Here is a 14760-nt window from a genome sequence, read left to right on the forward strand (position 1 = left end):
TTTGTCTTCTTGGGGATTTCATGGTTGTGTTTTATTTTTGTCTTGGCTCTTATTCAGAGAAGGTCAAGGGTATGAGCTCTTTATTGGTATTTGTAAAGCACCATATTTAAGACACGTTATTCACTCATATTTTAAAACATCACTCCTACTGTTCCAAGTTAGGCCCATACGGTTGCTGCCAAAACTACAAAAATCGGTTAGTTTGAATTTGGATGACCCTCCGACAACGTGTCGCTGATTATTGGTGATTCAGATCATATCTGCATTCGCCGTTTTGCCTTTACCCACAATGCAATGTGACACTCACCATGGCACATGTGCACAATATTGTTGGAAGAGTTTCTGTTTGGTATAATTCTCTTTACTCAGAGTTGTATATTCCAAGTATTGGAGAAAAATCCACTGAACAAAAGTTATTAGTGGTTGTAGTTTGCTTTGCTGATAGTTCTCTAAGCTTTGGCGATCATATGGTAGCCATATTCCTGAAAGATTTTGTAATATTATCATTCAAACTCTGAAACCTTGTGTGTATATCCATTGAAACAAACACAAACTGTAATTCTTCCAACGATTTCAATAGCTTCATAGTGTTACACCATATTGCATTATGGGCAAGGTTGGGTAGGATTACTTTGAAAGAATACATGTGGATTACATGTATGTATGTACATCCATTTGGATTACTTGTAATCTGATTACTTTTGGATTACATTTCAAAGTAATCCTACACAACCCTGATTATGGGTATTGATAAAACACTAAATATACTTGCCCGCATATCTGCTATGTGTCTTTCAAGTTAGGGGTTTTATCTGGAGAAGGTCTCTGTAGCTGCAGATTGAAATGAAAGACTTAAAAATACAAGGGGTCATTTTGGACTACATAAAAGTTAGCATATGAATTATCATCGAGGTCACAATAGTGACTGCTATGATTATTGTCTTGTCAGTGGAGAGCTAATCATCATATCCTACATATATCTAATATCATAACTGCAAGATTGTCTTTTTTAGTAAATCCTTCACATGAGTAATGGGTTCACATTGCCCACATACTCTGAGAAAACATTATTTGCTTTTATATGACACCGAAATATATCCTTGTCATTTAATTGGTGGCTTGCATGTCATGTGACATGGATTATTCATACTATTTGCCGTTGTGTTTCATTTTCCGTGCAGAGTTCTTTATAGCGTGCAATTTTGGTGCTATATGAAATGTGCTATTGCACACCCTGACCACCGCACATGCTCACTGTTTTGCTGGCGGATGACGATTTGAAGGAGCTAATTGATGCTGCTAATTCTTCTGACACACACAAAAAACAAATGCCTATGCTGTAAGCCATATGGAGGCATGAAGAGCTGTTAGGAAGAAAAGCTGGAGAAATTTCTGACGTGACTCTTCACTGGTCTGAGGAGCTACATGAAGTCTTTTTTTTTGTTTGTTTTGGAAGTACGCGAAGTTAGTGCACGGCATCATGGCCTAACTGTTTTTCCAAGTTGACTGAAAGCAATTTTGGACTCCAATTTAAAGTTCATGTTGGACTGTTGACATCAAAGCACCAATGGAACACCAACATGTAAGTCCCTTTTCTGTTGTTTATAAATGAATAAAATATCAAACGACAAGGATCTATTTTAGCCGTTATATAAAACAAATAATGAATGTTTTTTCATTCTTTCAATGGAATGAATATTTAATTCTGTGAAAGCTGGAGCATGCCATTCAACTTGGCTTCACCTCGCTGAATGGAACATTCTATCTTTCACCTCATGAAATATTCGTACCAATGAACTCATAAACATTCATTATTTGTATATTATAAGACACCTAAATATACCCTTGTCATTTGATTGATGGATTCTATGCAACATGACATTAATTATTGGTTTCATTGAACGGTTGATGTCACTAGCATGCATTTTTAGTGCTACCTGTGCCTTTTAGCGCCCATCTGTTTCAGCTCCATTAGCTTCTTGCAAAATTGCTTCCACTGTACGAGGAAGCTAAATCCAGCGGCTGCAGCGTTCGCTGGGACATCTTTAGCGGCTGATGAAACCCCGTCAGAGAACTGGACAAGTTCTTGCATTTTTTTTTGCTGGTTATTAGAACGCAGACATTTGTTTCCACACACCACGATGCTCCACAGCACAGCAGCTTTTGCTGTGACTGAAGTTAGTGTTGTGTCAGTGAGTCTTGCAGTGCAGAGTGAACTGCTGGATCCTACTACCCTTTACCTTCTACCATTTTTGTTCTGAGAAGAAACACGTGTCTAATTTTTTTCAGTAAAATATCAAATGACACATATCTATTGAGGTGTCATATAAAACAAATAATGAATGTTTTCCATTTTTGCAATGGAAAGAATATTCTCAATCGTAGAAAGATGCAATGTACCATTCCAACTCAGTTACCATTGCACTAAAACATTAATTATCTGTACATAAAACAAGCTCAAAATGTGTACTTTATAGCTAGCTATAATCTAATTTGCCAACTAGGTAGTGTAGTATTCCAGGGCTATGCTAACCAGCTTTACTAGCTGTTAGCTAATTGAATAAAAGGTTAATCCTTTAAAATTCGTGCTATCTAGGTATCTCACAACTGACTACAAATTGTTTTGATCAAATTTTGGAAGTGCATTGTGCAGTAAGGCAGGATTATTTTAAAAATTGCATCATATAGCTAGCTAACATGACAGACCCCCAGTTTGGATGATGTTTACCTACGTCGCCTCAGTGGTTAAAGGTATAAAAGCTCAAACCTGGGGCCTCATGTACAAAGCGTGCCTACGCACAAAAACCTGGCGTACGCCCGTCTCCACGTCCACGTGCAGATGTATCAAAAGTGACTTGAGTGTGGAAATGTGCGATGCGTCACACAAAAATCCTGGCTAGTGTACGCACATTTCATCAGATATTGTGCCATCTCCGACATGTACAGGTGATGCAGGAACTGTTAATAGTGTGAAAACAAGAAGTCAGAGTGATGTGCACATGAGCGACACACTGATGAACATTTAACACACTCACGTGTTTGCAGTTATATGGATGCATATAAAAACGTGCAAAGTCATGCAGAAATTGGCACTAACACTGGCATTGTTAGAGGACCTTGCAAATGGTGCAATCTGACTTGAGTGTGTATTCGGAGAATGCTAGGATTTGCTTCCAAATGAGGATAATTGGCTCACAAATCAATTTTCGATTACAAGGCCACTGTTACTGGAGTTGCGCACAGAACTGTGGCTGGCCCAGAGCACAATACGGCGAGGACCTAGGGGTTCTCTATCCCCACACAGGTGCTGACCAAGCTGGGCGTCCTGGCATCAGGGGCATTCCAGCATGAGCTGGCTGATCGGTCAGATGTGTGCCAGTCAGCCTTGAACCGAGCCACAATCATCCAAATGTCATCAGGTATATTCCATCATTACAGCACATTTTGTAGCAAGAGCCAGTTTCCCAATTGTAATCAGAGCTACTGACTGCACACATGTTGCTATAAAGGTGCCATCGCATGATGAAATTGTTTCTGTTAATAGGAAACATTTTCATTCCATCAATGTTCAAATCAAGTGTGGTGCGCAAATGCGCCACATTAGACTGGAGCCTGCACGGTGCACGATTGGGGGTGTGTGTGTGTGTGTGTGTGGGGGGGGGGGGGGTGTGTGTGTGCTTGTGTTTAGATAGTTTATTCATGTAATTGTTCCAAACAAAATCCAGTGCAGACACATTTGGGCATGTGCGCATTCAAATATGTTTTATTATTATTAATGTGTTTTTTAAATTTTTGTTTGATGATGAGCTGCAGAGCTTCTTAAGAGGCTTCCTGTGTTCAGGATTTGTCAATAAGCGCATGTGTAAACATCAGTGTGTGCACTCTGTTCTGCGTGTGTGTGTGTGTGGCCTCACACACTCACGCTCTGTAGCTCCCACAAATATTTTTCCAGTTTCATGATTAATCCGTTTAACAGCGTACCGAATAAAAAATTACTCCTGCGTATCTCCACGTAATTTCCAGTCATCTATAGTATAATTTCTTTTCTGTGTTCATGTTGTCTGATGTGACGTCGTGGGGAATCCGTGGTCAGAGGGCCTATTTACATGAAATTGCATAATTAAATAGGTCATGGCCAGGGAGGAGCTTGGTTCCACGCTCAATTCCACATTCAGTGGGATGTGCAAACAGAACGTGCGTGAATTCATGCCTACGCACACTTTCATACATCTGAATGTGAATCTGCTTACGCCAGATTCAGGATTTTGGCGTACGCCAACTTTTAGTAGGAAGTCCAGGCAAGTCTTGGTACATGAGGCCCCTGGGCCTTGATGCAAATTCACTTGTCATTTATATCATTTATAACCAAAATTGAGCACAGCATGAAATGCTTGAGATTACTCAAGTGATCATTTTGATTCCTTTGATAAAACTGTGTGATTCCAGAGTTTGCTAAATTAGCTTTTCATTCAATTTTGCAACCAGAGTCCTCATGGACAAAGACTTGCGTGGACTTTCTACTAAAGTCTCAATAGATATCTCAATAGATGGTGAACTGCCATCTATTGCTGTGGTCTAAACAGCACAGAGAATCCACATGATCACAACTGTAAATGAACATTATACAACCAAAATGTACATTTTTATGCTTTTCATCACATTAATAAGCAGCAGCAGCAACTCTCTGGCGTGCAAAGGATTATGGTATATCTCAATAGGGTGAATACAGCCAGTAGATGGCAGTAGAGACCCTGAAAACTTGCTAAAACAAATATTCCAAATAATCTGTGTCTGCTACCGTTAATCTGTGTGGAATTTAATAAACACAAACCGTATTTCAGACATCTTATATATATTACTCTGGAACAAAGAGGACAAACAGTGTTGTAAAGGACAATAAGCAGGACATTAAAGAGCAAACTTCACTTTACCCCAGAATGACATGAACAGGAAACGATTGCAGCTCACACAACCTGAGTTTCTGGCATGTTTACTTGAAACAAACACAATAACAATGTCTATAAACCCAGAGAATATATTCACGAGAGTTTTAGGCACAATATACAAAGAGTTTAATGTTGTTGTCCTCATACAGCAGCTAAAGTGCAGCCTGATCAGGGCGTCTCAATGCATTTTTTCCTGTCATGAAACTTTACCCATAATGCACTGCAGCATGTGTGTCTGTCCAAACATTAAAACCTTCAAAATTAGTGCATTACTTTAAAACTAAAACATATAGCTGATATTTTCACTTTATAAAACGCCAGATGTGAAGTTAATTTAAATAACTTTCCTGGAATTAGTTTTGTTAAAATTTTAACCATAAGTTAAAACTGTATGCCTGTTAATGACTTGCGTAATATGCCGGCAAGTCTGTATGTTGTAAAGAGAAATTGTCTTTATTATCCTTTCTTCTCCTCCTCTTATTCTTTTTCTTTGGTCACCAGGTCTCTTTTTCTGACAGAAAGCTAATCTGACACAGAAGCACTGGCTCGTTGTTGTCTCAGTAGCTGCTAGTGCACTGAAATCAACAATGAAAGTTATCGGTTTAGCTTTTATCTGTAACTTCCGCTATATTTTTAGGGGTTTACGGTTTAGCTTTATAAAAGATAACTTTTCAGTTAGCGGATTAACTGTTATTGAAGCTAACTTTTTGGACCGAGACAACCCCTGGGTCTCACCGTATTGCGCTCTGGGCCGGCCGCAGTTCTGTGCGCATCTCCAGTCACAGTGGCCTTAGTAATTGAAGTCGGTTTATGAGCCAATTATCCTCATTTGGAAGTAAATCCTTGCATTCTCCGAATACACGCTCATATCAAATTGCACCATTTGCAAGGTCCTGTAACAACGCTAACGCAGCCACTGTTAGTGCCATTTTACGCAGCACTTTGTGCATACTTTTATATCCATCCATATAATTGCAAACACATGGATGTATTAATTGTTCATAGGTGTGTCTCTGATGTGCACATCACTCTGATGACTTCTTGTTTTCACACTATTCACGGCTCGTCACCTTTACATGTTGGAGAGCACAATAGCTTTAGAAACGTACGTATGCCAGCCAGGATTTTTGAGTGATGCACTGCACGTTTTCACGCTCAAGTCACTTTGATACATCTTCACATGGACGTGGAGACGGATGTACAGCAGGTTTTTGTGCATACGCATGCTTTGTACATGAGGTTGCAGTTGTTTCAGACTTGGCAGGCTTTAGCAGTTCATTGGCATTCCAAAAGATATCAAAAAGCATATTTGACCAGTTTCATTGCATTGCCTGATGCATGTAACACATGCATATTAGCCTTTTGTAAATGTACGTTTGACACATTAGGTCAAAAGGATTTCTTACTCGTTCGTGCACATTGTCACCCCTCCACATCCTCACTGAGCTCTCCTCACTCTTCTTCACCTGCTATTCTCTTCACTCTCTCCTGTCCTTCCTCATGTCCTCCACTTCCCTAATCTAACAGCCTACCCCGGACGAACCATGGGGGACTCAGCAACAGGTGGGTGTGTGTGGGACTTATCTGTGCATGGCACTGCCTGAAGTGCTCACCACTCCCCCTCTTCTCTGTCTCCTTTTGTTTGTCTTCTCAATCCTGTTCCTTCTGCATATTTTCCATTTCTCCATGCTTGTCCACACCCAGTAAGGCGGTCAGTGGTTGATGTGTCCTAACTCCTGATTGTCCAGACACACCTCATTCAGCCACATGTTGGAGCAGCAAAAATTGAAGGGTAACAGCATTAGAAGCACACAACAGATTAAAGGTCACCAACCCTGTTCCTGGAGATCTTCATGTTTTACATATGTACCTGCTGCGGCCACTTCTGATTAGTCAAATCCTGATTGGCCGAGCACACCGGACGTAAGATGGGCATATACTAGCAATGCTTTTGTTAAATTCCTACCCTAACTGTATGAGTAAATGGCATACAATGCAAAGCCAAAGCTGTGAAATAAACACATCAGACCAGCCGAACACGAAACTGTGCGGCTATTTCAGAGAGGGGAAATGTGTTGCTTTGGCCATTTTGAGCCATTCTGTGCAGAAATATCCAAAATGAAAGAGGTGCCAGTGTAGGTGGACATCTTACAAGCTAACACGACTTTTGGTAATCTTAACAAAATCATTTTGTTTGATTTGTTTTATTTTTAGGCAATAATTAACGGATTATTAACCAGGCATGAGGTCTGTTCATAATTGATGGAATGTTCCCAGAGAATTGTGCCATATGGCCAAAATGCTGACAGAGAAAACCTCATAATGCAAGTAGTACAACTCATTCTGGCCTCCCCAAATAACTGCCCATTTGACAAAAAAATAATTCAAACAGTACCAAAGGATCCTCCAAAGAGACTTAGTATCAGATACTTCACTCTTGCATTGAATGTCCAGGGCAAGATGTTAAACTACACCTGAGATTGTAGGTGGTTCTCCAGACTGCAAAGATTGGCTTTTAGAGGATGAATGGGGGACTCGCATTTCAGCTGCCATAAAACATTTTGCAAAGCTTTGGACAAGAAGAGAAGATGTTTTGCTTCTGAACACCATGGGAGTAACTCTGCTGCTGCCTTTCATTGTAGGGGGCGCTCTGTGGCGCATCATCGCTGATAAAGGTGAAACCACTGGAGACCACCAATGGTCTTGTCTCTGGAGAGTATCGACAGGGGCAGTCATGAGGGATTGTCCATTGCATGGTAGCTTCCAGGTCCAAACGTGAGGCAGTTGATGGAAACCTTGAAGTAGCAACTTTATTGAGACTATATTTTTGTCTATTTGGGAAAATAAAGTTTTCCCAGTTAAATAAAATTTTGTAATCTCTTGTGTATGATGAAATGAAATGAACAGACAAGTATGTGGTTTACCTTTGGTGACCAAGATCTGTTACACTGTTGACATGGCCCGCTCTAATCACTGCCAATGATATAAAATAGAACATGAGGGTTCTTTGTATTGTTGGTGGGGCATCCAGCTATAGAACAATTTAATGTGGTAACCAAAGTGAGAACATTCGTGATGTTTTTCTCAAAAGAGTTATGATTTGACTTATACGTAAAGCCAAGTACTGTATTTGTATCTTAACTGAAATTCACTCAGACAGTAATTTGGGATTTTTTTATTTTTTTTATTTGCTGTCATTAATTATTACTCACATCATGATTGGCCAGAAGCTGATGTTATGAAACCATGCTTGAGTTTCAGAATTCTGACTTTAATTTTATTTAACATGAAGTTTGGAAAGTCCAAGTTTAAAAGTAGGCACACTTTGATGGCAATTCTGCATGTCTTATTCCCAGTTGGATTCGGTGTGGATGCCACCACCTAAAGGGAAACTCCAGTATTTTTCAATTTCAGCTCTAGTCTTAGATTTGTTGCATTTAGGACAAAAACAGCATTTATCCGTGCAGTATTGATTTAGAATGCAAACATGGTCATGGGCTAATCACCTACATAATGTTACTGTAAATTAAACTACTTCTTGCCGCCACTGAACAGGCAAAAACATTCCTAGAAGTGTCTGATAGCATGTTTTTACCTCACTAATTCTAAAAAAACTATTGATGACCAATTTGTAGTTAGCCGCTTACCTTAGCCTGCAGTTCACAATTAATATTGTTGCCATTCACAAGTGGTCACAAGTGAAAAGATTAATTCCACAACTTCTAAAAATAGAGTCTAGGTTGAACGGAGTTCACTTTTGAAGTTTGGGAATGAGTCTGTTGAAAGATGGGTGATTGTTCTGCCCAGACAAAATAAATAAGTACATCAAAATTTCTTCACATATTATAAAAAAAAAAGATGAAATGTGAGGAAATGTAAATATGCAGATGGAGATGATCTACTGTGGGTACCCTGATAATGCATTCATTGACGAGGGGCGTGCATGTGCAGGTGTGGCTTCAGCAATGGACAAAAGTGTGGAGAAGGGGACATTGGTGGGAAACCGTATGATTTTTCATTCATGACAAAACATTTCAAATCTTTACTTATGTGTATTTGTTCTTATTGCTTCCTGAGTTAATTCAGGCTTGCACTGATCCAGAAGAACTTGTACTCTGCTGCCCCCACAACATGTCCGCATCAGGCTGCAGATGGCGTGCTTTGAAAGCTTCGCTCTTCCATATGTCTCTTGAATCTCATAGTAATCACAACGCTTTATTTGTTCACTGAGACTTGGCTGCAGCGTTTGGCTACGGTTTTTCTTACACGAGCTTAACTTTTTCAGTTCTTTGCTGGTATTTTACACTTGCTCTTGTGATAGACTGTCTCTTGCTCTGAAGTAAAAGCAATGCTGTAATGTGCTTTTTGATGTCTCTAAGAATTGAGATGTGCCCCCCCCCGACCCCAAGAACAATTTTAGATTACCTAAACTATAAAGTTGCACAGCAGTACAAACTGGCTTCCTTGCCAGTGATGAAAGATTTATGGGAATTACTGGAATTCCAGATGTGGAGTATGTACAATATTTATATCAAACATTGTTGGTATGACATATTTGACTCATCGTATCAAAACACTTGCACGCTAATTGGTTGTCGCTAAATGTTACCATGGTTATATTAACTGCAAATACTAAATGAGGTCAGTGCTAATAAATAATATCCTTTTTCTTTTTCTATTTCTGCTCGGGGTTGCCACAGTAGATATGTGCAACAACTCAGTCGCGATGATGACACACAAGCTCTCAGCCAGTCAGTGACCATGGACAGATTTCACCCAAGATGGTACCCTCACTGATTTGCATTTGACAAGTGTATTTGGATCCAGGCCTTCTTTTTATTGGGTGGAATAAAAAAAAAAAAGGGGGGGGGGGTGTACAGTGCATTCACAAAGTATACACAGCGCTCCACTTTTTCCACATTTTGTTAGTATGTTACAGCCTTATTCCAAAATGGAGTGAATTTGTCCCTCAAACTTCTACTCACAACACCCCATAATGACAACATGAAAAAGGTTTTTTGAAATTTTTGTAAGTTTATTAAAAACAAAACAAAACACATGTACACCCTTTTGCTTAATACTTTGTTGATGCACCTTTGGCAGTAATTACAGCCTTAAGTCTTCTTGGCGCACCTGTCTGTCGGAGGTCTACAGACAACTGGGCACCACAGCCTTGTTTGAGGGTGGATGCTAAAGGGTTAAAACATGACAGATATGATGTCATTTCTCTACTTCCGGGGGTGGAAACACAGCATTTTCTCTGAGATTTTGGGCAACTTACACACAAACAAAGTGAAAATACAAAGAAAAGGTGATGATGCAGTGGAAAGTGGACATATGTTGTGGTTTGATTGTGACCCGGAGCGCAAACATGCTGAGGTGGTTTTGCAGGAGAGAGAACTGTGTAGGCTAACACTTACTGACATGACTTCTCACATTCACCTTGTCTTCCCTTCTCCACTGGGAACCAAAAAAAAAAAAAAACTACATTTTTTGTGACTGCTTCATTGATTGCAGCGGCTGTCCCCATAAGTGGTCAAATCCCGCAATATCACGTGCAGGGTTCAGACGAGACCGCGGTACCCTATTTCTTTGACTTCATGCATGGTTTATGCTCTGACATGCACTGTTAACTGTGGGACCTTATATGTAGACAGGTGTGTGTAGAATTTTGAGGAAAACAAATTATTTCATCAATTGTGGAATAAGGCTGTAACATAAAAACAGTGTAGAAAATGTGCAAGGCTGTGAATACTTTCTGGATGCACTGTATGTGGTCATACTAACCAGTGGTTGGTGTTTTCTTAGATATGACCCATCACTTGTCAAATATGCCATGTCAACAAATAAAATATCAACTCAACAGTGCTTATGGTAAACATCTGGAAATCTTGTAATTCTTGGAAAATTTACAGTGCTGTTTACAGGACATATCAACACTGTACAAACCTTTATGTCAACAGCAACGAGTAAAGCTGAGAGACTGTACTTGTTCACTTCATCTGAGAAAAACTATGGATCATATCGCGTGCATGTTAAATTTGGGATGGATTTTGAGATGTTCTGTGTCATGATTTAGGTACCCTTTTGGGATTTCAATCATTTCCATCTGTTTTTTTTTCCCCACACCACAGACGGGGAGATTACCTCCAAACCCATGGTGCTATTCCTGGGACCCTGGAGTGTAGGCAAGTCCTCCATGATCAATTACCTCCTGGGGATGCACGACAGTCCCTATCAGCTCTATACAGGTACATTACACAATGTTCACACTTATTTTCTTGATACTTTTCTTTTTTTTAGTATCGTGACCTTTTCAGTACATCCTCTGTTCCTCGATGTCTATTCATCTTGCCTTTGCTAATCTCTCATCTTATTGTCCATGAATGTTTCCACAGGAGCTGAGCCTACTACCTCTGAGTTTACTGTAATTATGCACGGGGAGAAGATCCGCTCCATTGAGGGTATTGTCATGGCTGCAGACAGCTCTCGCGCCTTTTCACCCCTAGAGAAGTTTGGCCAAAACTTCCTGGAAAAACTGATTGGTATTGAGATGCCCCACAAGCTTCTAGAACGTGTGACTTTTGTTGACACCCCCGGGATCATTGAGAACCGAAAGCAGCAGGAAAGAGGTACAACATAGAGTATAAAGTTTTACCTCCAAGTATTTTAGGTGGGACCATTGATGTATTTCTTTTCTTCCACATAGGGTATCCTTTCAATGATGTTTGCCAGTGGTTCATTGACCGTGCTGACCTGATCTTCGTGGTGTTTGACCCCACCAAGCTGGATGTGGGCCTGGAGCTAGAGATGCTATTCCGTCAGTTGAAGGGACGTGAGTCTCAGATTCGCATCATCCTAAACAAAGCTGACTCTCTGGCAACCCAGGACTTAATGAGAGTCTATGGAGCACTCTTCTGGAGCTTAGCTCCCCTCATCAATGTGACTGAACCTCCACGTGTCTATGTCAGCTCCTTCTGGCCATATGAATATGCACCTGACACCAGCCGTGACCTTTTCAAACGAGAGGAGATCTCCCTCCTGGAAGATCTCAACCAGGTGATTGAAAATCGTATGGAGAACAAGATTGCCTTCATCCGCCAGCATGGCATCCGTGTACGCATCCACAGTCTCCTGGTAGACCGCTATGTCCAGACCTTTAAAGACAAGATGAGCTTCTTTAGTGACCCTGAACTAGTCTTCAATGAGATTGTAGATGACCCAGATAAATTCTACATCTTCAAATCCATCCTAGCCAAGACCAATGTCAGCAAGTTTGACCTGCCCAACCGTAATGCTTATCGTGACTTTTTTGGCATCAACCCAATCACCAACTTCAAGCCTCTGTCGTCGCAGTGTTCCTACATTGGGGGATGTCTCCTAGATAAGATTGAGAGAGCTATCACTGATGAGCTGCCGACCCTTCTAAGCAGCATTAACTCTGACAAGCATCCCGGCTTGTTTTCCTGTGAAGCTACAGGCTGTGGAGAGAAGCCAAAAAATCGCTACCGGAAGAACTGAGGAAAGATAAATAACTTGGAGATAAAGGAGGTGAAGAAGAAAATGGTTCTGATAGAAGCCAACTCCGCTTTTGTCAGATTGTGGATGAGTCAATCCAGAAGAGATGAGTGGTTTTTTTTCTTTGTTTCTCAGGAGGATATAGGGAGGTGCATTTAAGGATTGTGGGGATGAGATCGGAAATGGGATTGAGGGTCATTTGTATTTTAAGGAATTTTAAGAACACAAACATTGGTGAAATAAGATTGAGTTGTTCTTTTTTGTTGTTTGTTTTTCTTTCCAAATCAATGTTCTCCATTAAGTTGGACTATTGCACTGGATTTTGGGGGGATTTTCTGGTTGAGAAAGTATCCATGTGAAGAAAAGAGATATGGAAAAATAATCAAATAAAATTTAAAAAGAAAGACTGAAAATGTCACTTATCATCTCCTTTTATGTGAATATAATGGGAAAGTGGAAACAGGAGTTGCAAATTTGTTATGTATATTATAGAGAAATCAAATTGTAATAGAAAAGTTATTTGTAAAGAAGCGTTTTTTCAAATGTTTGACATAAATATAGGCTGTGGAAGTGTTGGGGGTGGGGGCTTGTCACCCCTTCAGGTTTGATTATACACACCATTTATATTTTCAGAAAAGAATTTGAATACATACATCAGCTGAACAAAACTCATGATGGGAGTATACATTTTAATATTATACAAAACAGACAAATCAAATAAATAAAAAATAAATCAGATTTTATATCCCTCATGATAAAAATGCGTAATATCAAGCAAATGTTGATGCAATTGATAATATCGACATTAAAAAATTATGAAATTAAACATATGAAGTACCACAAATTAATAAATTTAAAACAGAGACACTCCAGAATGACCCATTTAACAAATACAATTTCTAAATTTCCCAGGAGCAAATCTCCCCAACGCCCCTCTTCTTTTACTGCCTCGTGACGCCAGTATCAGTACAGGGGCGTATCAGACAATTCCCCCCCCCCCCCCCCCCCGCCCCCGTGTCACCACCACCTATGATAAATGACATTAACTTTGCATGTTCGACATCACATCTTATTTAACAGATTTTTTTTGGATGCATGCATTTTTGTTGCTAATACCAAAACCATGATCCTGCCACAAAATTAATACATTCTTTTTTTCTTAGTTTTTTTTTATGTTCACTGGTCTTGGTTGTTGACAACCTGTGAAATGAGCACTATGATGGAAGCAGAGGTCAGGGTTCAAGGGTCATAGTCTTCTGCAGAGGGTGGGTTTGTTAATTATGCTTCATTTCTTAACTATTGCTACGCTTTTTACCTAAGTCTATAAATTTGGATTCTGTTGTTAGAAAATCAGTGGTGTGCTATGAATGAATTATCCCTTCAACAGTTTGCCTTTAGCTGTGTGACCACGTAGAAATTATTATGTATTTGAAAGCTATTGTGCAGCATTTCCATTGACATAAGCTGTATATAATCAGTTCTGATTTCTTAAATATATTACTGTAGCATGATTGTAGTGGACTGCAGAGCTTTCCTCGGGGGGGGGGGGGGGGGGGGGGGGTTGTGATGCCAAGAATCATTTCAGAAAGTTTCACTTCCAAAAAGTGCAACAGAAGTGGTGAGAAAGAGGTGAAGTGGATGACTCATGAGTTGACCCCTGACCTCTGTGGAGTGAAGAACGCCCCTGTACTGTCAATGACATTTTGGCACAATTCAGAAAAGTTTGGAATACTGCATGTTTTGCGAATTTTTAAGCCTACCTCAATGCATTTTCTAGGGGTGCGGGGAAACTGCTTAAATCAGTGAAGCTGCAGAGAACAGATATAGTGCAACAGGTAACTTAACTCACCTTTCAAATGGCGGCACAAGTACCAAATTTGGCACAAATACTCCTTCAGCATTACTCTGAAAAAATACCCAAAGATTAAAAAAAAAAAAAAGAAGATGAAAAATGGTCTGTCATTCTGGCATTGAATTACATAGAATCCCACCACATGCATCAATATGGATGATCCTGGTGTCCAAAAGCAGGTTTTTGACTATGAAGAAGTAACCAGCCCACTGGGCTGGTGCTTATTACCTTATATCATGACATGAAACAGATAAGAGCGTATAGTCAACGTTAGTTATATGTAATGGAGTTACGTAATTAAATTTTAAATGTTCTCCAATTGCATCTGGACAAAATCGAATGGGCAAAATACTAATTATGTTTATGTTGCTTTTCATCTTTGCTGTACATAAATGGCATATTTCTGAATAGCACGGGTCTCCAAAGAGTGCTGAGACAAATTTG

The 14760-nt window shown here is 39.8% G+C and overlaps 1 protein-coding gene across 2 annotated transcripts in view; it reads left to right on the forward strand.

Annotated features, from left to right (window-relative positions):
* The window catches only part of srl (sarcalumenin), a 52672-nt gene extending 39349 nt beyond the window's left edge, over nucleotides 1-13323 (forward strand). The window contains exons 4-7 of one of the 2 annotated variants that reach the window (XM_034190980.1): nucleotides 6474-6509; nucleotides 11081-11197; nucleotides 11345-11578; nucleotides 11656-13323. In XM_034190980.1, coding sequence (XP_034046871.1) covers nucleotides 6474-6509; nucleotides 11081-11197; nucleotides 11345-11578; nucleotides 11656-12467 — 1199 coding nt within the window. In that variant the 3' untranslated portion in view covers nucleotides 12468-13323. The remainder of the gene's footprint in view (nucleotides 1-6473; nucleotides 6510-11080; nucleotides 11198-11344; nucleotides 11579-11655) is intronic. The other variant, XM_034190981.1, reaches the window with a different exon arrangement.
* Nucleotides 13324-14760: the final 1437 nt, after the last annotated feature.

This window comes from Thalassophryne amazonica, chromosome 16 (assembly GCF_902500255.1).
Source record: "Thalassophryne amazonica chromosome 16, fThaAma1.1, whole genome shotgun sequence".
In the NCBI taxonomy this organism is placed as follows: Eukaryota; Metazoa; Chordata; class Actinopteri; order Batrachoidiformes; family Batrachoididae; genus Thalassophryne; species Thalassophryne amazonica.